This window comes from Rhopilema esculentum, chromosome 17 (assembly GCF_057945365.1).
Source record: "Rhopilema esculentum isolate cy_ngs chromosome 17, ASM5794536v1, whole genome shotgun sequence".
Taxonomy (NCBI): domain Eukaryota; kingdom Metazoa; phylum Cnidaria; class Scyphozoa; order Rhizostomeae; family Rhizostomatidae; genus Rhopilema; species Rhopilema esculentum.
Genome location: NC_142831.1, coordinates 4213694 through 4235217, shown reverse-complemented (window position 1 = coordinate 4235217; position 21524 = coordinate 4213694). Strand labels below are relative to the sequence as shown.

The following is a 21524-nucleotide window of genomic DNA, read 5'->3' as shown; positions in this document are numbered from 1 at the left end:
ATCTAAGGTTTCTAAATATTTTTAGTGATTTTGTCTCTTAAGTGAAATTCTAAGGTCGTACAAGTTTAGCAAAAATGTCTGGTGCTAATGTCTGGAACCAAAATGCCTATTTTACTGATTATTTTCTCAATTTTGATTGTAATCCCCCGCAGGTGTCTCATAAATGGAAAGAGCTGGCGAGTGACAATGAACTATGGCGACTAAAGTGTCGCGAAAGACGAGTGGGTGAGATCACATGCAAATTATTCCTTCAAACCCAGCTTTTTGCTCGTCTTAGGAAAGTCTTACGTCTCTTGAAACCCTAGGAGCCCTGAACAAATGAAATGTACAAAAATGGAACTTGTCATTACTGTAATCTATTTTGATTATTTTAAGTTTATACCGTCTTTGTGTTGATTGGTTCAATTCTCCGCTAATGAAACTCATTATGGCCCTCAAAAGAAGAGATATCTTCAAATCTAGGCTCAGTCTGACAAATCCTTTTCCATGCAAACCAAGACTTATATTTCTGGGCTGCCAATTTATCCCTATATTGTGTGCACATAGACCATTCGAATTTTCTTTTTCGTATGACTTTGATATTGTTTGTCTTCCTCAAGTACTTTTTGTTTCTTATAAAAGAAAACATTTTACAAGAAGACTTGCCCCTTAGAATAAATAAGCAACAAACGAACTATGCATTCTTTGTTGCTGTAAATATTTTTTGCTGTCTGCTCTAGCCATGGTTTTTGCTTTCATTGTGTGCTGTCATCATTTCAGGTCTCTTCCAAACGCCTGTAAATTGGAAGGACATGTACATTAGGTATGACAACCTAGAGGAAAACTGGTGCAAGGGGAAATACACGGTCACTGAATTTCTTGGGCACACTGGAAGGTTTGCGTCATATTCTACTATATATGTGGACCAGATGCTGTTAACTCATTTTTTATATGCCTGGAAGCTGACTGTAGTGTAAAGGGATGATTAGTCAGCTAGGTTTGAGATAAGTTCTTGAGTCAGCGAATATGATATCTAATTATGCCTTCATTATCGAAGTGTATTTGATGTGGCAAGTACGAGTTAAGAATTTGACAGACTGACCTCGACCTGCGAGTTTCATATATTTCGCTGACTTTACTGTAAGTAAGGAACTATGGTTAATTTCAGTTCATAAATATTGCTAAGATGACCCCACTAAGTGTAGCCACAAAATTCTATAGCTATTGGAATTAGTTAATCCTTTAAAGTAATCGGATCATAAAGCTCCTTTCGAGAAGCAATGGCGAGATTTACGTCTCACTTAGAGCGTTTGAAATGGGATGTTGAGGGGACTTTTACATCTATGTTTTATTTTGCGGCACATCCAGATTATAGTCGAGCATATCACTGTAGAGGTCAGGCAAGTCTGTAATTATGTTTTGTAACAACAGGTTTTCAGCACAACTGTTAGGCAGGTTTTTGTATAATTTATATGAATGATTTGGCACATTTAACAAACCATTTTCGCGCATCTATGTAACGTTTTTGCCATGTCAAAATTAAGTTATTGGCACATCCTTGAAAAGTTCTGGAACATCCTTATAAAAATTTGGCACATCTATATAAATTGTTTGCACATCTAACTAGTGGTTTCCGTATATCTGTGTAACATTTCCGGCACGTCACTATTTAATTGTTGGCACATCCATGTAGAGGTCCGGAGTTTTGGTACATCTGTGTAACGTTTTTGGCGCATCAGTACGAAGGTCGACAACATCCTTATAAACGCTGGCATTTTCAAATAAAAGTATGGCACATCTAAATTTAGATTCACTAAAATTCAAAATTGTTTTTAATCACCTTCTCCCTCGTCGATTATTGCACTTTGTTATATACCAATTCTTGGAACCTCCTGAGTTCAGCTGCGTATTTGGGCCCGGGAACATCGAGTTTTGTCAAAGCAGACCTAAAAGCCAAAGAGAAATTTGGTTTTTTAATGAGGAAGCTTTCACTATTTGAATCTTATCAGAGTAATCTTTTTGTCAAATTCTCAACGAAAGATGGTGCCTTCACAACTTAATTTCTTTTCAAATCGATGTTCTGATAATGTCCTGGTCCAAGAAATTCGATAAGTTAAGTCCTCAACGAGATCTCAATCAAAGAAAAAAGCAAAATGAGAAGAACCTCCTTTACATGCTCTGCCTCGTCATCAATAAGAAGGAACCTAAGCTAGAAAAAAATTGGCATATATTGTAAAAGAAGCTCTTACAATATATAAACTTATAACACGATTACGCGGCTAGTAACTGCAGCTTTGAGGCTGTTCCTATTACGAAGTGTTGTAAGTGTATTTTCTGAGCAACAACACTCAGATCAATATCCACTGTTCTGAACATAAGCTAATGCTGCTTAATTTTTTCTAGTGTTATTTCAGTCCAACTTTACAAGAATTTGCTTGCAAGTGGGAGCGTCGATAAAACAATCAAGTTAGTTTCTCTACACTGTTTTCCATTTCACAATATTTCGTCTTTCTGCTTTCCTTTGATAATATTTCTGGTTCCATGTTTTTGTTTTTCTGACCAATCTTTTGAAAACGTGTAGTACAGTGACCCAATACGTTAACAAAAAAATTAATCTTTAAAAACAGTTGGAATAATTTCTGATACGTCAAGATATACTTACGTTTTTGATTTCATTTACTTGTTCATTGAAGTTCATCCAATATTTGTTTTCCGCACTGTTAGCACCGATAAAATGTGATTTTGACCCATCTAGCCCCAGAAATGTGCAATAAATCCCTTCTGTTTGAAGCTGAGGCAGCCCCCTTCCCCTTTTCGTTCTGTCTATATTTTTTTCTTTAACAAACAGGATATGGAATACTGATACAGGGGAACTCGTTCAAACACTCAAAGGTCATTCTGTGAGTTATATTTTATTTGTTTATGCGTATCATCGACTCTACGTGTCTTATCCTTTTATATCTCTACTGTGCATTTTGCCAGACTTGATTATTTGTTTGCATTTTACCGACTGGTGTTTATTTGCAGCAATTTAATGGCATTAGTTAGGCTAAATACCTTTTGTGATATTACAAGAAACGTTGTAAAGAGACAGTTTAAAGATATGAGGATGGAATTTGGAAGGAAAATATCCCTACGAGAGAATAGATGAAAACTTTGTCGGTCTACATATGAACATATTGATTTTATAATTTTTCAATGGCACCCAACTTGGGCAGGGAAGTAGATGATTCGATCTTTTTATATTGCAAAAACGTATCGGTGAGTCGTGTTACGTGTAGATTGTTGGAAATCGACGTAAGATATTTTAAGGAAGCCAACAAACGCACATTGCCCCGCCAACACTTGAAAACGCAAAAATGGCACGAAATGATCGTTACACGACTGTGCAACATTAAAAATATGAACAAGTCTGCCGCCTTTTTAACCTGATAAGTCCGTTCTATTTGAAACTGTTGTTTCATTTTGTAAAAACCTTTATTTGAGAGAGTTGTTTCGAGTAGTGAGCTAATCTTCAAAGATATCCAGCCACTTGCAGACTGATTTCTTCATTCGCTCAGAAGTTCGAGGGGATATTCTATGAAGAGTATAATAAGGATTTATTTAAAATCCCTTATTTTACGCTCCCCCACTGTAGACGAAGATGATATTCAGACTGATAATCTGGATGAGCTTAGAGGTAACTGAGAATTGGTTTTTATAGTATGTCAACGGATTTCTGGAGCTAGAGAGAACCACAGCTGCTGTAACAAGAGATTACCCTTAATTGTTCAAATTGCTGGTTTTCTCTGCTCACACAAATCCTTGGCAAACTATTCTGCTTCTTAATCAACCCAACATTGCACCACTGCATTAAAAGTTTGTATTTGCATGTCAAGGATAAATTTGTAAATTTGTCTAGCATTGAATATACGAGTCCTTCCTCTAAACTACCTCTTTTTGTCTTAGAATACTAATTTCAAGAATAAAAATAACGCATTTTACAGCCCTTGATAACGTAACCTAATTGTTCTGTTAATGGTGCCATGGTATTTCATTTCATTTATCACTGTTTATAGACGATCAAACTTACATCATAAACTACAAATATAACCTAGCAGAATAATAATGGATTCGATTAAGTGAATCATCTATTTAAAGTAAGCGAATCATCTATGTAAAGTATGTTAGTATGTTAAGTAAAGTTTTTTATGTTAAATAATTAGTATTTTAAATAGAGTAAGTGTAGTTAGTATGTTATATAAACCTTTTCGGTCGTGGCCTTTGTGAAATTGATCTCCAAGCTCTTTCTACGCAATGACCTCTGAAATTTTAGGTTCATTTAGGGGAGGGCTGGAAGCGAAAAGTTGTGTTTTAAATGGCCAGCTAATTGATGCCAGCTCATATTGAAGCGAACTTACAATACATTAATCACCTCTAAAAGTAATTACTTTTACTCTATTCAAACCTCCTTCAATCAGAATTTCGTCACAAAGGAACATCCTTGAGTAATGGCATAGCAAAAAACTGGCCAAAAAATACCTTAAAAATGCTTTTCTTCATTTAAGATTCTGCAAATCAAAGATGTATCATTTTCCAAAAGATAAGAGCCCCTTTTTGTAACATTGTTTTTATTTTGAGTTTTGAGTCAACCAATGGAGAACAAAAAGTTGGTGCCTATGAAAAGTTCTGTAAGTCAAGTTTGCCCACAGTTCTTTGACAGAATATGTGATAAGTAAGTTAACATCGAATACTTTAATGTATTTTCCACGCACATAATTTCTGACAGATTATTTAAGCATAATTATTGCAAATGTGTACAGCCATAACGCCAAGGGCCACAATAAACCTTAACATTGACCTATCCATTGTTTTGTTAGAAATAGTTGCGTTTAGCCAAGCTTTATTGCTAAACGTAGCTGTTGATATTCAAGCATAAATATTTGCTTTTAATTAGACAAAGTTGCCTGACAAAGTATCAGAAACTTGCCCTCAGGATTAACAGAAATTAAGAATATTTAATAATCCTTCACAGGGATTATTCCTTAGTTTTCCATTGTTATTGAGTTTTTGGATCAACAAGGTACATTAAATTTTTATATGTGGTTTATCCGATTTCTGGTTGTTAATCCAAAACGAATCAGAGCAGTTACAAAGTTTCATTTTATTGTTCTGTTTCATGTTTCTTGACCTTTTTTCCAAATCTACCTATAGCTGCGACTTAGCATTTTCATACATTTTACAATCCCTTAATGCACTTTTTATTGAAAGTGGATACAGCAAGATTATGTAGTTCCTAGTTGCTGGAAATCCGAAACAACAATGCAATTAGAGTTTTCTGATTCTCTGTGAGTTGAAAGATTGAACTGCTAGGACGGGGAAAATAGGGGCATGTTTGCACCTCGTTTCTTGATTGTTTGCACAGCCGGGCAAGGGATCCTGGGAAGCGATTGCATCCTAGGCCCAGCCTACCGTTTGCATTCAGCGGCTCTTCATTCTGTTTGGAAGTATATCAATCGTACAGTACGGAATCAATAATATCAGCGATTTCATCTATGGGAAATTTGATTCGAGTGTGGAAACCCAAGAGCGGAGGAACGGAGGAGCGTCCAGCTGAGAAGAAGGAAAAGTGGAACGGGGAAAATCCTTTATCTCAGCTAGACGCTCCTCCGCTTTTCAGCTCAGCTCTTCTATTTCCGCGCTCAATCTTGTGTGGCTCTGATTCCCAGGGTAAGGTTCTTGTTTCACGAGTCGCTAGTGACTGATTCAGTAACAATTTACTGTAATCCTCTTAAGTTCGCCAGGGGTGCTCATTAAATTTTTAACCGGGAGCACTAAGTTTTAAGTTGGGTACTCATTACCTTTTAATTATTTTTCCAGATTGCATTGAGCAAAAAGAAAACTAGATTACTTGGAAATCAGCTCGACCTAAGCTTTTTTAAAATGTTAATCGCTATTTTTTCTACTCAGGGTCAATATAAATGTTATTTATTAGCCATCTTACCACAGCCATTTTCCACACTGTTCTCTTCCTAAATAAAGTGAATGGTCGGCAAACGGATTTTCCATCGCTTGCTGTCAAACGCAATTCATTCTCCAAATTTTTGAAATTTGAAGAAAAAATAAGTTACCAGATGGAAGACTGTCATCGGACATTTCCATCCATTTGACGTATGTGGACCTGGGCGCAGGGACCGCTTATTTTGGCTCCGAAATAAGGCAGCGACTACCTTTGTGTGCAGTAGTGAAATACCTGTGTGCAGTAATGCACCTTACGATAAAATGTTGTCTTAAAGGCTCTTGCGCAACCGAAATGCTTTGAATTAAATTTTCAAAACCTGCCTCTATACTCAAAATATCGTATTGCATGAAAACATAAAATAAAGCCTTTTTTGTCTCGCTTACAACACAAACTACTGCAAAGTATGAGGGTTGCCCAAGACCCTTTAACAAGTCAAGAAACAATTCCAAACCCTTATTTAACTTGGAACCCCACAACACAATAATTTGCAATGTCTGCATACAAAGTCAAACAATTTTAAGCGTAAAATAATGCACGTTCCCGTACAAAATAATATTGGATTGCTTAGTTAATAACTTAAAGCAATTAGGCTAGACTCACAAGATTTTTACGTTTTTTTGCTATTTGGCTGAAAATTTCGTTTTTGCGTTTTCAAAGAAGCTTCCGTGCTCGGCTGAAATGCTTTTTTCATCAGGAATTACGTTTAATCTTCCTTTTAAACGCTACAGTAAATTTTATAATCCCTCTTCTTTCCTTCACGGTTAATGCACCTCTTGATCATTTGCTGATATTTCAACACCAAAATACTTATCTTTAAATGTTCTTCTATCTTCATTTTATGTTATCTTCATTTGCTGTTATCTTCATTTGCTGTTTTTGGGCTAACGATGTTTTGCTCTTCCTGTTTTTTTGAGGAAATGAGAATGAATTTTTTTTATGTTTATCATTCATTTTTTCTAAGTTTCGAGAATGCATGTCGTAATTGTCTGGACTGGCACGTTGCGTTGTATTTTGAATTTTTAATTTCTTTTCTCAAATACTACTACGTCCGCCACCTCCTCGTCCTAAAAAAATGTTGATTGTCTAGACATATATCATACATGTCAGAAGAACAACGTACTTACTGGCTGTCTCCTTCTTTGATTCATAGTGAACTGGCATTATTTCAAGGGGTAGGGAGATGGCTGAATTTGCCTTTGAAAATTGTCGTTACTGTCCAAGACTTATGGCCGGCATTGTTGCTGTATCACAAATGTTTTATCAGAGTTGATTTTTCAATGGCTGTCTCGCTATTTAGCGAAAATGATATTCACAGTCGGCTTAAATCGTAAGAATTTCTAATTAAGATCTTAGCACTGTTGGGTGCAAACTAATGTTTGAAAATACCAAATACAATTAAGTATGCTTTTCAATAATTGGATTAAATTTAACAATAACGATTGACATTTTTTCTAGAAAGGAGTTTGGGGCCTTCGTTTCATGTCAAGAACACTGCTTATAAGCTGCTCAAATGATCACACAATCAAGGTATTATGAAATTTCCAATTAGCGCTCACCTGGGTTTTATTTCTCGTTTCAATTCTTTCAATAAGAACACGCTTTATAAGAACACCTGAAAATTAAAACAGTCGGAGCCATGCCTAGCCTCAGATAAATAATTAGAAGAAGAAAAAACAAAATGTTTTCGTAATTTTTCTCTTCTGTTGAAAAACAGAACAGTTTTTAGCAACTAACAAACCATGCTGCTTAGAATATCATGCAAAACTGCTACATATCCGAAAATTTGATAGTTTGTGGTTGTTGAAAAATCAATTTGAAAATAAGAATAGAGATAAGCCTCAAATTATTCAAAAACAATATACTTTTGAAAAAGTAAACATTTTGGATAATTTTTTTAAAGCTTTTCGTCTGTTATGCTCATTTTCGTTTTCGTCAAAGTGCTTTTTCAAAGCCATTTTTATATTTTGTACCACGAAAAGATTGTTAACAATAACATCGTTTATCGGAAAAATTATTTTGGTCTTGTGAAATAGTTTATGCAAGAAAATCAGCTTAATAAATGTAATTGTTTTATTTGTACCAATGTTTTTGTTAGTATGTTTGCTGTACATAAAGCATACTTAAATTAATAGATATAACATACCATTTTCATTTGATTATACCATATGGAAAGTGCTTGGAATGCTTTCATCCAATTGGGAACTACAACCTGAAATATAAGAACTACTTTAAGGATATAAGGCAGACTATTAATGTCGCGGCAACCTTGCTATATTATTTTTGGATTTACCTCTGCATTTGGATATAACTATACTCTAGTCTGGTTCTTCCTCACCTGTATCTTTTATTTGTTAACCTACACATGTTTTGGTAAGAAATTGTACAATTTCTCACTACAGAACGCTTCTTGTATAAGAATTAATAACTCAAGGTAAAATATAGTGTTAGCTTAGAAAATTTGATCCAATGAAATGTCGCTTTATTAATACAGCCTAAAAATAGACAATGCTTAGAAAGGCAAAACTAGGGCGTGAAAGATTAAAAATTTCTCCAACAGACATATTTCATTTCAAGGTACATTACAAATTAAATATTGGTAAATTTGAGCATTGATCTTGATTTTATTTTTTATTATCAATTGTTAAGTTTCATTTATATTGATTATTAATCTTTTCTCTCATCTAGATCTGGAATCTTCGGACGAACACGTGTGCAAGGTTAACTTGCTTATTTGCATGCCAATTAGAAACACAAATTTTCTCGTAGCCTCTAGCATTGAGCAAGATGGTGCCCCTGTCTTCTGTATCTTTCTTATTTACACATGATACTTTTTAAGGTCGTGCTCTTTGCGATTTTTCAATCTCTGCAGTTTGCCTTTGTCCACGTGGCTTGACATGTTGTCCTGCCATGATGTTTAATCTCAGTAAAACTGAATTCTGCCAACGTTTAAAGGGCTAATAAACAAAAGGCAAAAAGCAAGGTTATTATTGTATTCTTTTGAGTACATTTCTAAAAATCATTAGTGAACTCGAGCCCCTCAGCCCCCTTCCCCTTCCAAGATCCCTGTACATTCCCCTCCTCCTTCAAACAATGTTGTCATGTAGCAAAATTAAGAAATATTTTTGACAAACTTTTTATCATGACTTGTTTAATTCGCTATTTTGGAACCAAAATTGTTTTAGGAAGAGGGGGTTAGTCTATTAGCAACATGTAAGAGAAATGAAACTCGCAAAAATGTCCCGAAATATTAAGGTGTTGCAAGTAATGTTTGGGGGTATTGTACATCTGACTCGGTATCTTTTCAAAGTCATCTTTCATCAAAAAAGAAGGCTGATTTGCTCTATGTTTGATTAAATCACTACATGTTGAACCAAAGAAAATATGTAATCAATACAGTAATGTTTTAAGTCTTCCTTTAAGAGTGTCATTTCATGCTTTTTCATACATTATCAATATATGCAGCTCTTTTTCTTCATCTTAGGACATTTTTAGGCCACGATGGAGGCGTTTGGTGTATTGAACGCAAAGGCGATCTCTTGGTCAGTGGCTCTGTCGATAAAACGGTATGCTCCAACTGATTCGATTCCTTCCTACGAGATTATTTTATGCATGGCCAAGATTTCTGGGACGAGTTGATTTCTATGCGTAATGTTTTGTTCACTGAAATTCGTCTTTACTTTATTTCAGGCACGCCTCTGGAACCTAAGACATTGCAGATTAAAAGCGACTTTCTCTGGTCACTCTGGTGCAATATTTGGTATCGATTTTGACCCACAGCGTGGATTTGTATTCACAGGATCAGCTGATAAGGTATTCATTGATAATATCAATTAAAAGCAGCTTAGATGCATGGCTGTTTCCATTTATGTAGGGAAAGAATGTCGCCATTATTGATATATAGCTTGGATGCCAGAGCCTCAGTGAAAAAGTGGGTCAGGGAACCAGTGGGTCAGGGAAACAGTGGGTCAGGGAAACACAAACAGTGGGTCAGGGAAACACAAACAGTGGGTCAGGGAAACACAAACAGTGGGTCAGAAAAACAGTGGGTCAGGGAACTAGTGGGTCAGGGAAACAATGGGTCAGGGAAATACAAACAGTGGGTCAGGGAAACACGAACAGTGGGTCAGGGAAACACAAACAGTGGGTCAGGGAAACACAAACAGTGGGTCAGAAAAACAGTGGGTCAGAAAAACAGTGGGTCAGGGAAACAGTGGGTCAAGGAAACAGTGGGTCAAGGAAACAGTAAAGAAAACCACTTTCACTTCTAACAGTTGGCTGTCAGACTGGTTTCGCCCCATATCAGGGCTCCTCGGTACAGTTGGGCAAGCAATTAGGCTGTCAGTGGCAATGCATGTGGGAGGAAGTGTCGAAAGGAAAAGAAGTACGCAAGAAACTCTACATTCTCTTTAAGAAATATCACCAAGAACAGCACCGCAAAGCAGTGCTGAGACTATCGAGACTGTCTTAAAGAGAGTTCTTTTCCTCGTAAGACGAGCCCACTTTTCGACCATCTTTTCACTGAGGCCCTGGAACCCAATCAAACCCACCCTACATATATACAAAATGAAATATTCATGATATATACATGCTTGTCTGATATGTACAAAATTTGATTTCCTTCCTTCTAAATTTAATTTTTCACATTTAACGCTAAACTGTATTGCTTTTCTAACACATAACTTATGTTTTTGCAAGTAAGTAAAACTTGTTAAGATTAAAACATTTAAAGAACTAAAAAGACTTTTGCAAAGGAGACAGAAAACCTCCATTTGGGTCCAGGGCTCCGGGACACATAGTGAGAAGGTCTCACCATATTTGGCATTTCCGGAATCTCTTCGCATTACGCCCTCTCATCTTTTGTATTGATTTAGAGTTAGATGTACGAGGCATGGAGAGAGGTTCTCTCTCTTGAGTATAAATAATTACATATAATCATCATATATCTCCTGAAAAGTGAGTTACTCACGAAACAGGCTTGTAGAGATAAACCATGTAGTTTTACTTTCTTCAATCTATGATATATCACGCTCTACGTGCTAACGTATTGAGCACTATGCTACGGAAGTATCAAAAGACAAATTTCTATAATCATCATATATGTATATATTGATATATATTCTTATTAGAAGACATGTCTCTCTCTATGGTACACACCTATGTCTCGCCCAAGTCACAACAAAGACTGCCCAGTCAGCAGCTGTAGTTATGAAGAATTTTACTACAGTAGAATCACGCTATAACGTACTCGGTTATTACGTACTTTCGGATATAACGTACCGGTGTACTATGTCCTGGCAAAAGATGTGCTTGGTTTTAGTTAATTTTTGCTTACCCACGTTACAACGTACTTCGGATATAACGTACTTAATACGCTGGTCCCTTAAAGTACGTTATAACCGGATTATACTGTATTTCCTATTTTATTTTCTGCCAGACTATTCGCATGTGGAATATGGTAACAACTGAATGCGTGAAATGCATCATGATTTCTTCAGGTCACCACCCGGTCACTGCTGTAGGATACCACGAGGTATGACAATTTCTGCAACATTAATGTCGTATTACAGGTAGCATACCTTACTTTATAATTCCAAAATTTTTACTGACACACTTCAATGTAAAAAACGTCATAATTTTGTTTTAAAACTCTGGGCTAGGGAATACGTGTACCCAGTTGTTCTTTTTTGTATAGAACAGGACAGTTGTTAGTTGCTATTGCAAGTTTCACGTTAATACGAGCATCAGGCAGTGTGCAATGCTCTGCCTATACGGCATGGGGCACTTTATGGCAGACCGGTAAACAGTAATTTTCATATACCCATTTGTGGATCGGAATAGGCCAATCAGAAATCGCCTACTTTTCTACACAAAAGCGGTTCTTTAGTTTCCATTCTAAAACTATATTGTATTCTTGTATTCTTGGATTTTAAAACTGCTAGATGGAATGACGATCGGGCTCTGCCAGCATGTCTCCATTATAGCATCGGTTATTACCACTTTGTGCCTTCAATAGAATTGTCATTCGTTTCTGTAATCGAAAAATAAGGCCATACCTTTTGAGTTTATTTGAGATACCATTTAGAACAGCGCCTCAAAGGGTCTTTTTTCGATTTATGGTTTAAACATACTTTGGATGTTAACTTGATTCTATTTTATTAACTTTTTTCAATGTTAGGCCTGTTGTAAACCACTGAGCCTAACCTCGATTTACTATGGCTACCCACTTTGAACTTAAACTATTAAGTTTGAAAAGTGTCATAGAAGACCAGATATTTTGCGACGCCATTGTGTGTTAAAATCAATAATTTTTTCAACTATCTTACAATATCTATTGGTAATGTAGATAAATGTCTTTAAAAAAAATCCTATTCCCAAAGATGATGACAAATCATTGAATTAAGTCATGAGTATATCCCAGGATAAAACCACAAATTTTTCTCTAAATTTATACGGCTATTAATTGGATTTTAAGGACTTTTTCTAGTTATTCCGTCCATATTTTTGTAGGGTGTTCTAGCTTGTTCCTTTGGAAACAATTTGTCTCTTTGGGACACACACACATGGGAAAACATCGGGGACTTCAAAGGCCACAAAGAAAGGTTTGGTTTTTTTTCTTTTTTCTTTCTCGTTGATTACCTACATGAAGGGTTGAAACTTGATTATTATGACGATAAAATCAGTAAAAAGTCTGTAAAAGTCTCAAAAAAGGCAAACGAGGTCAGTTTTTGGAAGAGGAAAATAGAAAACATTATATGTTCTACACTATGTGAATACTGATGATATAGGGCAAATGAATTCAGGAAAAACCAGGGAAAAGAGAGGGTGTTACTTGGACCGTTTTTAATCGTACAACAATCTGCTTGCTTATTCGGAATAACTTGTACTTCGAAAGATTGCTCGCACCTGAAGTTTATAAGGCTCTTAGAAACCTCAATACTCTTTTTATGGAGGAACATTTTTATACCTAAGGCAGCAAAACACGTTTTTTGATTCAAAACCTCTTTTAAAGATTCCATAAGTAATAACTATTAATAACAGTATCAGGTCATTAATTTTTCCAAAAATCGAACATCTTTAATTTAGTACCAATAAAAATAGGAACAAGGTTGTTTGCCAGTAGAAGCCTCTTGTAGTTGGCATTTGCCATATTTTGCTTCTTCAGTACTGTACTTAAGCTTCATTTAACACTTGAACAAGTTTATTTTAGACTGATCATTAAATAAAACGATTTTCCTGTCCATGTCAATAACATGTTTATGTCAACCAGGAATGGGTAATGGAAAATAATACAGACAGGATCCTACAAGGTCTGTCCGTGAGGCTGCATAGAAACAGTATCTCCCTCCATCGTACTACGGTAACTAATTGGAGCCTATCAGTTTTACGATTTTAAAACGCTAGTGAAGCAAGACATGTGCTCTAAAGAAGATCTGTTCGCTCCAGTTCTTACATCTCATTTACCTTTCGGTTGGCTTGTTAAGCTAGATTCTGAGTGCGTTTATTTCTTTACTTATAGGATAGAGGCATTGCAAATATCCTCTAGAGAAGCTAATCGAAAAAGGCCGCTAAAGGTTATAGTGAGTTGTTCCAGAGATGGGAAGATCAAATATTGGAATGCAGAAAGGTATGCTGCAATTTTGTGTTCTTGGTGAAATACAATTTTGTGAGTAACCTAGAATATTAGATGTCTTCTTGTTTGTATTTATTATCAAATAAACCTATAGAACAGGGCAATCGCCTGCGTATATTTTAAGGGGGGCTTTATTTTCCAATAACTCCGACAAAGTAGCGAATTTGCGAAAATTTCCCAACGTAATTGGTGCTTTTGCACCCCTTGCAACCGCGCCTTTAAGTCGGGGCAGTGTGCAAGATTTCTTGTCTTCTAAAAATAAAGTTTGTTTCAAGGTTGTGGCGGTACGTAATGAAAAACTGGTTTCAAGGATAGGGGATATGCTTTTTTGAAGCAACCTCTTTTACATAACTATTTAGGGAACGAATTACCGCGACTAAAAATGTTTTTTGGCATGGCTTCTGAGGCAGTGGTGGTGGGTGGTGCAATGCGATTAAATACCAAACTCCCCACCTTAAACTATTCAAGATCAATAAGAACTTTTGTGTTGGGGTAGGTCAGGGTTTTGTTATATTTTCAAACAAAACACTGGTTTTTGAAATCGTGGCGCGGAAATATTGTTTTAGCCGCAAAAGTTTTAGCCAAGCAAAAGACAGAATGAAAATTATGGGCTTGCAAATCTTCAAATATAAACCAATAAATGTTTTCCTGGATTTTACCTAAAAACTTTCTATATTACAGTTGCGTTTGCTTGAACTCGTTCAGAGGCCACGAGGACGCTATAACAAGCGTGGTTTTTGACGAAGCGAGAATAGTCACTGCATCACAAGACTGCATTGTAAAGCTTTGGAATTTTCTCAGCTAGCGAAGAGAAACGAGCGCTGCAATAAAGATACCTACTCTATCGGTAGTGGTTCTAATGTATTGCAGTCCCAACAGATTGGAATACGACAAATTAGAATACTGGATTTATATGGTGAAACGGTGTTTAAATTTCCCTAAGTATAATTATTTGGAGTGTTTGGTTTTTCAAAGGTAAGTTATTACAAGTTGGCATATTCTAAAGCGAGCAATTATGATGGTGAGATATCTAACACCCATTAGCTAAGTGGGTGACTGTCTTTTTGACGATGGTGCACCTGTGAAGGTACCGTAAATTCTCGAATCACCCTACCCCTTAGTATAAGCCTCCTCGAATTATCCTCATCCTAGCATTAAAATGGCTAATAAAGGCTTACCATCTATTTATTCCCAATCCAAACTTGACCTAAAATTATGTATCCCTTATTCAAGCCTCCTGATAATTTTCAAAGTGTACTTTAATTATACAATAAACTATATTTACCTTAGCTTTTAACGTGTTGAACCCCCTCCCAACTTTTTTCAGCCCTGCATCAACTCTGTAATATGCACTCTTGTCCTGATTACAAGGGTAGAGATAAGTATATATTTTTTCACAAATGACTTGTAAATTATGTTGATATTTCAAAGATGTGTGTTCATAGCTGAATAGATAATTCACTGCTTTGAGCTACTTTCTGTCTACAACCCATTGATACTTAAAACCTGCTTCATCTCACAGACCTGTTTGTAAGTAAGGAATAAATTGGACAAACTTGAAAAATTTTGAGAAAAGGTCAATAGAACTGAAAAGGTCCATTGTACCAGAAATTATGTTTGTGGGCCTAGGAGGCATCGGGAAGGAGGGTTGCAGCCCCCCTGATCAGGCAAAATGTATTGCACTTCAGGCTCCATTCAGGCAGTTTAGCAGTGAAATTCTGGCAAGCCCCCTTAAAAGTTTTGAATCTGCTTTGCCCATGATTATGTAACATATAAATGCAGATATTCACAAATGCAACGGATATTATCCACAACCATAATATTCCAACAAGGGGATATGTTGTTACATGGTTTGATCGCTACAGTCATTACTGGTTTTGCAAAATTGCTAGTTGGTAAGCAAAATGGTCTAGTTCTCCATCAATAAATGTTACTTTTTAGGGCATTCAAACCTCATTTTAGAATTGTTTCAATGGTACCTTCTTATTTATGCCTTCTAATCACAATCACGTGTTTCTAGAACACTTGACAATTTTATACACACAATGGTTTCATTCAGTACATTTATATGTCACAGCCACAAAATTTCTATTAGGTGTAGAGTGTTGCAATTATATTAATCTTCAACACACAGCCAAATCTGGCATTATCTAATTATCTAATTATCTAAAAACCGCAATTTTTACATCCACAGCATAAAAATACTTGTCAATACATATTTTATCTCATTTATAAAAACCTCTATCTAATTACATCCCAAAATCAACCTAGAAAGAATGTTTTTAGGGCCGATTCATCAAATAAAAAACTTTGCATTCTACGTTGTTGAATTTCTAAATCAATGCTCAAACGCAAGCAAAAAATGTCAAATTTCCCAACACACATGCAAAACAATCACACTTCAGGCTCACACCAAAAACAATGACACTCATAAACAACAACACATAATAATAGCTCAAGGGCGCACAGCAAACAATGTCAACAGAGGAAACAAGCAACAACACAAAACTCACAAACAAGAACAAAGCAGCTGACTCTCCATGCACACAACACTTTACAGTGATATGATTTTTGAAGATTGTTTCTTGATTTAAATATAAATCTAATTTTCAAAATCCTTGACTTAAGTCAAAACAAAAAATATGACTTTTATTGGAAAAAATACTGTATAATTTATTAACACCAAATCTAAAAAGGAAGGGTATATAAGAATCATATATAAATCATTAAAACTGATCAAATTGGATCAAAATTTAGTTGCTGGATTTCTTGTTGCCAGATTTTTTGTTTCCATTTTCCATCATAATACAAAAAGTTCAAAATATTCTTGCATTTTTTGTCTTATTTGTATCTGTCATGTCATTTTAATCATCTATGTTATAAAGCTTACTCATAAACATAAATTTATTACCGATGTACTATATATATATTTGTTTGGAAAAGTATAAGATTATCTTTAAAAATGTTTATTCTTTTGTTGCAACATAACTTAGATTGAATGATTCTCCGGCATAATTTTTCATGACAACTTTTGAAAAGCCTGCTTCTTTCAGCATTTGTGTAGCCAGCTCCCTTCCCCAGCAAGTACCCAGGCCAGCTCCACCTTCAAAATAAAGACTGACAGGCATGCAATGCATAAGACTATAGGTATACTTCAAAGTTGCTTTTGAAACATCTATATTGTCAGCAGGATGACTGTGTGCCTCAACATCAATCATTGAGAAAATCCCACCCTTTTTCATCATCTTGAAAATGGATGACAAAACAGCAGCTGGATATGCTTGATCATGGATTGCATCATGGGCTGATATGTAGTCAAACATTTCCTCATATTCTGGATAAAACTTTGCACAGTCTTTCACCAAGAAATTAATATTTTGCAATCCCAATTTATTTGCCTCTTCTTTAGCATGAGTTATTGCCTCTTCAGATAAGTCAAAACCATAGAATTGACTTTTTGGATACTGTTTTGCTAATAAGAGCCCTGGGCTTCCCATCCCACATCCTACATCCAGGCAACATATACCTGACTCCAGCTTCTCATGCAAGCCTTCTATTGATGGTATGTGATGTTGTAACAATGTCATCTTGTGGCCATACGATGACAATGAGTCCATCCACGCATGGAATCCAGCATAGCTATCATATGATATGCCTCCACCCTTACTAAAACATGTTTCTAACTGAGGTATAATTGGTGGGAACATTGTGAAGAATACTTCAAAGTTGAATCTGGTATAAGGGCTGTTTAGAAATTTCCTACGGTTCCTTGGAAGGAAATAGGTATTAGTCTCTTTGTCAACATTTATCACCCTTGCAACTGCCAAGATTGCCAACCATTCTCTAACATATCTGATGTAAAAGATAAATTTTGATTATACATACACAATATGAAGAAACAATACATTTTAAATAAATTGATTTACTCTCTAAACAGCTATAAAATTAATAGCGCATCTCAAAAGACATTCAATTTCAGTGCCTGGTTTATTGCTCGATGACAGATTAAAACACGTAAATTTGCGAGAGAGGCAATAAAAAATACAACAGTCTCTTTTGGATATACCTCCCTTCAAATTTGTTGTGGCTGCAAGCACAAACTGTTCTGCAAAGGGTGCCTACAAGACTTTTTTCATATGCAATGCGTAGTATATAAAATCAGGGCTTTCAATGGAACGCACTCAAGGAAGCCCTGATTTTATATATTATTCCATAGGAACTATTTTATGGTGCTTCCAATGGGGTGCGATAGCGTGCGAGCATGCAGGCATGCACTGAGGTTATCATTGAGACCAATAAGTCACGCCGAAAATTTGTAGTGATTGAGTCCTTAATTTTTTTCAAGCAAAAAAACAAATGGCAGCTGGTTTTATTGCTTGATATTGTTTGATACTATAACTAAGGATTCTTTCAGCTTTTTTAATATTTTAACCATTAACAGCAATCACAATTTCCATCTCTTGCACGCCCCACCCAGATTGGTAGTCTGTCCTGAATATTTTTAAACGGAAGCCTTCAATCAATGACCGATTTAACCAATAGCTTCCTGCAGCAATGTAAACAGAATAAATAATCATAACAAGATCTTTGGAAATTTTGTTCTTCCTAATTAGAAAAATCTATTATTCTCTTTTTGCTACATAAATCACTTCGACAAAGCTTAATATTAACATGGTGAAACTTGTAGCTTAATTTTTTCTCTAAATTCTTAAACAATTGAAAACTTTGAACAAATCTATCTAAGACCGCTCATTCAGATGTGCCTGCAGACGTAATATGATTGGCACATTTTGCCTGTGAGCGGTGCTCAAGCACTTTAACAAGGCCTGTTTTTGTAGTGATGACTTTTTTAACCAAGATGGCGTTTCATTTATATAAAAGAGTAATCCGTATAGAGAAGCTGTTTCAGTGCATGGCAAATTGAACAAACAGAAGGATCACTAGCAGTTGTCACACTTGTGGCACTTGTCACGTTTGATAGCAGCTTTACCACAAGAATCAGTTCTGCAGAAAAATCAAAATTAGATTTGTAGTTTGTTTGAAAAGTTGTATTTGTTGTATGCAACAGAAACCTCATTCTTTTCACAGGAAAAACAGAAAGTGTAATCACGTTTGAAAAAAATTGCTTATGTTTAATAAGTATAAATAACGAAAACCAATTTCAAATAATTAATCAAAATTAAGATGATAATATATATCATTACTGACTGTTAGATAGATGGCTGCATGTCATAACTGAAAAAAATCCAAGTGTCGAATCCATGTAGCTTACACCGGATATATCCGGCGTAGACTAACGATTTCCCATTGTCTTTCTATAGTTTATTGGCATATGTCCGGCGTGAGTTTCACATGAATTCCACCCTGGGTTATACATAAAGGTGAAACTAAAAGGTTGACCATTTCTGAGAAAAAAGGGCAAAGATGGATTTTTTTGGTAACACTGCAAATTAACAAAGTTTGGTTATTGTTCACTGTGAAATGACTACTTGCAGGCTCTCTAAATTAAAGAATTACAAGTTGAAATTTGTATTTTCCTGTTTAGTACATTTGTGAAAGTGCCAGTAAATTCAGCAAGTTGAACTTTGTACTGTTTAGATGTTTTGCATAGAGGTACCCCAATACACTATGTAGGTTGAAAAAGTTTCTGATAAAAAAACCAGAGGTGGCGGCAGAAATCTTCCGACAGAGGGGCTGGAGCTTCCGACAGGGGGGCTAAAATGACTAAAATAAGCAGTTTTCGTACGTTATTTTGTCAAATTTGCTCCGACAATAACCTAAAATTTCCTCCGATGGGGGGGGGGGGCTAGATGCTTCCGACGGAGGGCTGTAGCCCCCCTAGCCCTCCCCTGGAGCCACCACTGAAAAAAACACCGAATTGTTACTGGTTAAGCTTCTAGCAGTTTTAAGCTGTCTATGAAGCTGAAAAGACGTTTGCTGGTGACACTATCCTATCCTCTCTTGAATCCGTCCAGCGCACGCATGCAACCATACCATAGTTCAAGCTGTTTTAACAAAAGAGATAATAACAATAAATATCTAACAGTATCTTCCCCCACCCACCATTCAAGTAAATTAAACTCCTTGAAAATTTCAAATATCATAATTTCGTTGTTAGAAACGAGTCATTGCTGAAGACAAACCTCTCATTTAGGCCAGCTTTGTCAGCAATTTCAATCGAAGTCTTGGGTTCGTCAAGATTTGCAAGAACTTCAATCAGTCCTACACGGTAACCAATGGCTAAAGATATGCCAAGAGCATTGTGCTCTATTAATTTTCCCATGTTTGCCACGAAGGCCAAATCTTGATCGTTGTTAACTTCCTCATCACTTGACTTTGAGGCTGCCATCTTGCTTTCTAGACGAGCCCGGGCTAAAACAAAACCGGGTTAAAAGTTAAGCCTTATTTACATGAGACGAATTTTTCGGGCGAAGCGAATTTTTCGCCACGAATTTTTTAGCTGCGAATTTTTCACTCGAAGTCGAAGTTCAATTTACACTGGCAGAAATTTTTATGCGAATTCGCTGCGAGTATTAAAAAAGAATATAGCGACTGTCCGAAGAGTGCTCTTATCAGAAAGTTTTAAATTTTAAATTTATCAAAAAAGCGAGCAAAACAGCAAAAAGCGATACTGGATTAGAAAAAATTATTCAGGACGTCTTCAGAAGGGGGAATTCCATCATCGCAGCTTGATGAAACTTTCAAGCCAGTTTTCGTCAATTTGAACTTCAAATGTTTGAATAATAATCTGATATGAATCCACTTACATGGATTGTGTACGAGGAACAGGAAATGAATAATTATTATTATTCTTTAAATTTAATTTATTTTGAAAATTTTATTTCATCACAATGAATTCTCATCGTCGTATTGCGTTGTTCCTGTATATCTTTCATTTTAAAATCTCGTTGTAAGATTCACAGAATCCGGTGGACAGCCTATCCTGCGGTTCTTCCTTCTCACACATTTTAATTGTGTGCCTTAAAAGTTCGTCTTTTTCAATTCACAACCTTATTCCGCATGCGCAGTGGAAAAGTTGACCAGGCCCTACCCTCTTTCGCCTTTACAATACATTATTTCTATCCAAATGAGTCAGGGCCGAGTCAGCCCGGGCCGAGTCAGCCCGGGCCGAGTCAGCCCGGGCCGAGTCAGCCCGGGCCGAGTCAGCCCGGGCCGAGTCAGCCCGGGCCGAGTCAGCCCGGGCCGAGTCAGCCCGGGCCGAGTCAGCCCGGGCCGAGTCAGCCCGGGCCGAGTCAGCCCGGGCCGAGTCAGCCCGGGCCGAGTCAGCCCGGGCCGAGTCAGCCCGGGCCGAGTCAGCCCGGGCCGAGTCAGCCCGGGCCGAGTCAGCCCGGGCCGAGTCAGCCCGGGCCGAGTCAGCCCGGGCCGAGTCAGCCCGGGCCGAGTCAGCCCGGGCCGAGTCAGCCCGGGCCGAGTCAGCCCGGGCCGAGTCAGCCCGGGCCGAGTCAGCCCGGGCCGAGTCAGCCCGGGCCGAGTCAGCCCGGGCCGAGTCAGCCCGGGCCGAGTCAGCCCGGGCCGAGTCAGCCCGGGCCGAGTCAGCCCGGGCCGAGTCAGCCCGGGCCGAGTCAGCCCGGGCCGAGTCAGCCCGGGCCGAGTCAGCCCGGGCCGAGTCAGCCCGGGCCGAGTCAGCCCGGGCCGAGTCAGCCCGGGCCGAGTCAGCCCGGGCCGAGTCAGCCCGGGCCGAGTCAGCCCGGGCCGAATCAGCGGCCCGGGCCGAATCAGCGGCCCGGGCCGAGTCAGCGGCCCGGGCCGAGTCAGCGGCCCGGGCCGAGTCAGCGGCCCGGGCCGAGTCAGCCCGGGCCGAGTCAGCCCGGGCCGAGTCAGCCCGGGCCGAGTCAGCCCGGGCCGAGTCAGCGGCCCGGGCTGACTCATTTTAAACATGTTGTTTAGAATGCA

At 37.5% G+C, this 21524-nt stretch overlaps 2 protein-coding genes across 2 annotated transcripts in view; one reads left to right on the top strand and one right to left on the bottom strand.

The window, feature by feature from the left end:
* The window catches only part of LOC135683371 (uncharacterized), a 31143-nt gene extending 14227 nt beyond the window's left edge, over positions 1-16916 (top strand). The window contains exons 11-22 of the mRNA XM_065198610.2: positions 153-225; positions 760-874; positions 2383-2445; positions 2828-2879; positions 7436-7507; positions 8666-8697; positions 9462-9543; positions 9668-9790; positions 11415-11510; positions 12488-12579; positions 13497-13604; positions 14292-16916. Of these exons, the coding sequence (XP_065054682.2) occupies positions 153-225; positions 760-874; positions 2383-2445; positions 2828-2879; positions 7436-7507; positions 8666-8697; positions 9462-9543; positions 9668-9790; positions 11415-11510; positions 12488-12579; positions 13497-13604; positions 14292-14415 (1032 nt within the window). The 3' untranslated portion in view covers positions 14416-16916. The remainder of the gene's footprint in view (positions 1-152; positions 226-759; positions 875-2382; positions 2446-2827; positions 2880-7435; positions 7508-8665; positions 8698-9461; positions 9544-9667; positions 9791-11414; positions 11511-12487; positions 12580-13496; positions 13605-14291) is intronic.
* Positions 15643-20005, bottom strand: LOC135682937 (uncharacterized). The gene is made up of 2 exons (XM_065198040.2): positions 19754-20005; positions 15643-17462 (listed from the first exon to the last, which is right to left on the bottom strand). Exons 1-2 carry the CDS (start codon positions 19957-19959, stop codon positions 16577-16579), a joined length of 1092 nt encoding a protein of 363 aa, XP_065054112.2. The 5' UTR covers positions 19960-20005; the 3' UTR covers positions 15643-16576.
* Between the last annotated feature and the right edge of the window lie 1519 nt (positions 20006-21524).

What these genes read in the sequence shown, in the direction of transcription:
- LOC135682937 (XM_065198040.2), bottom strand. Translation starts at nt 19,959, where the DNA reads ATGGCAGCCTCAAAGTCAAGTGATGAGGAAGTTAACAACGATCAAGAT. An exon ending in AAAGCTGGCCTAAATGAGAG is followed by an intron (nt 17,463 to 19,753) that starts GTTTGTCTTCAG and finishes CTTTTACATCAG; the next exon opens with ATATGTTAGAGAATGGTTGG.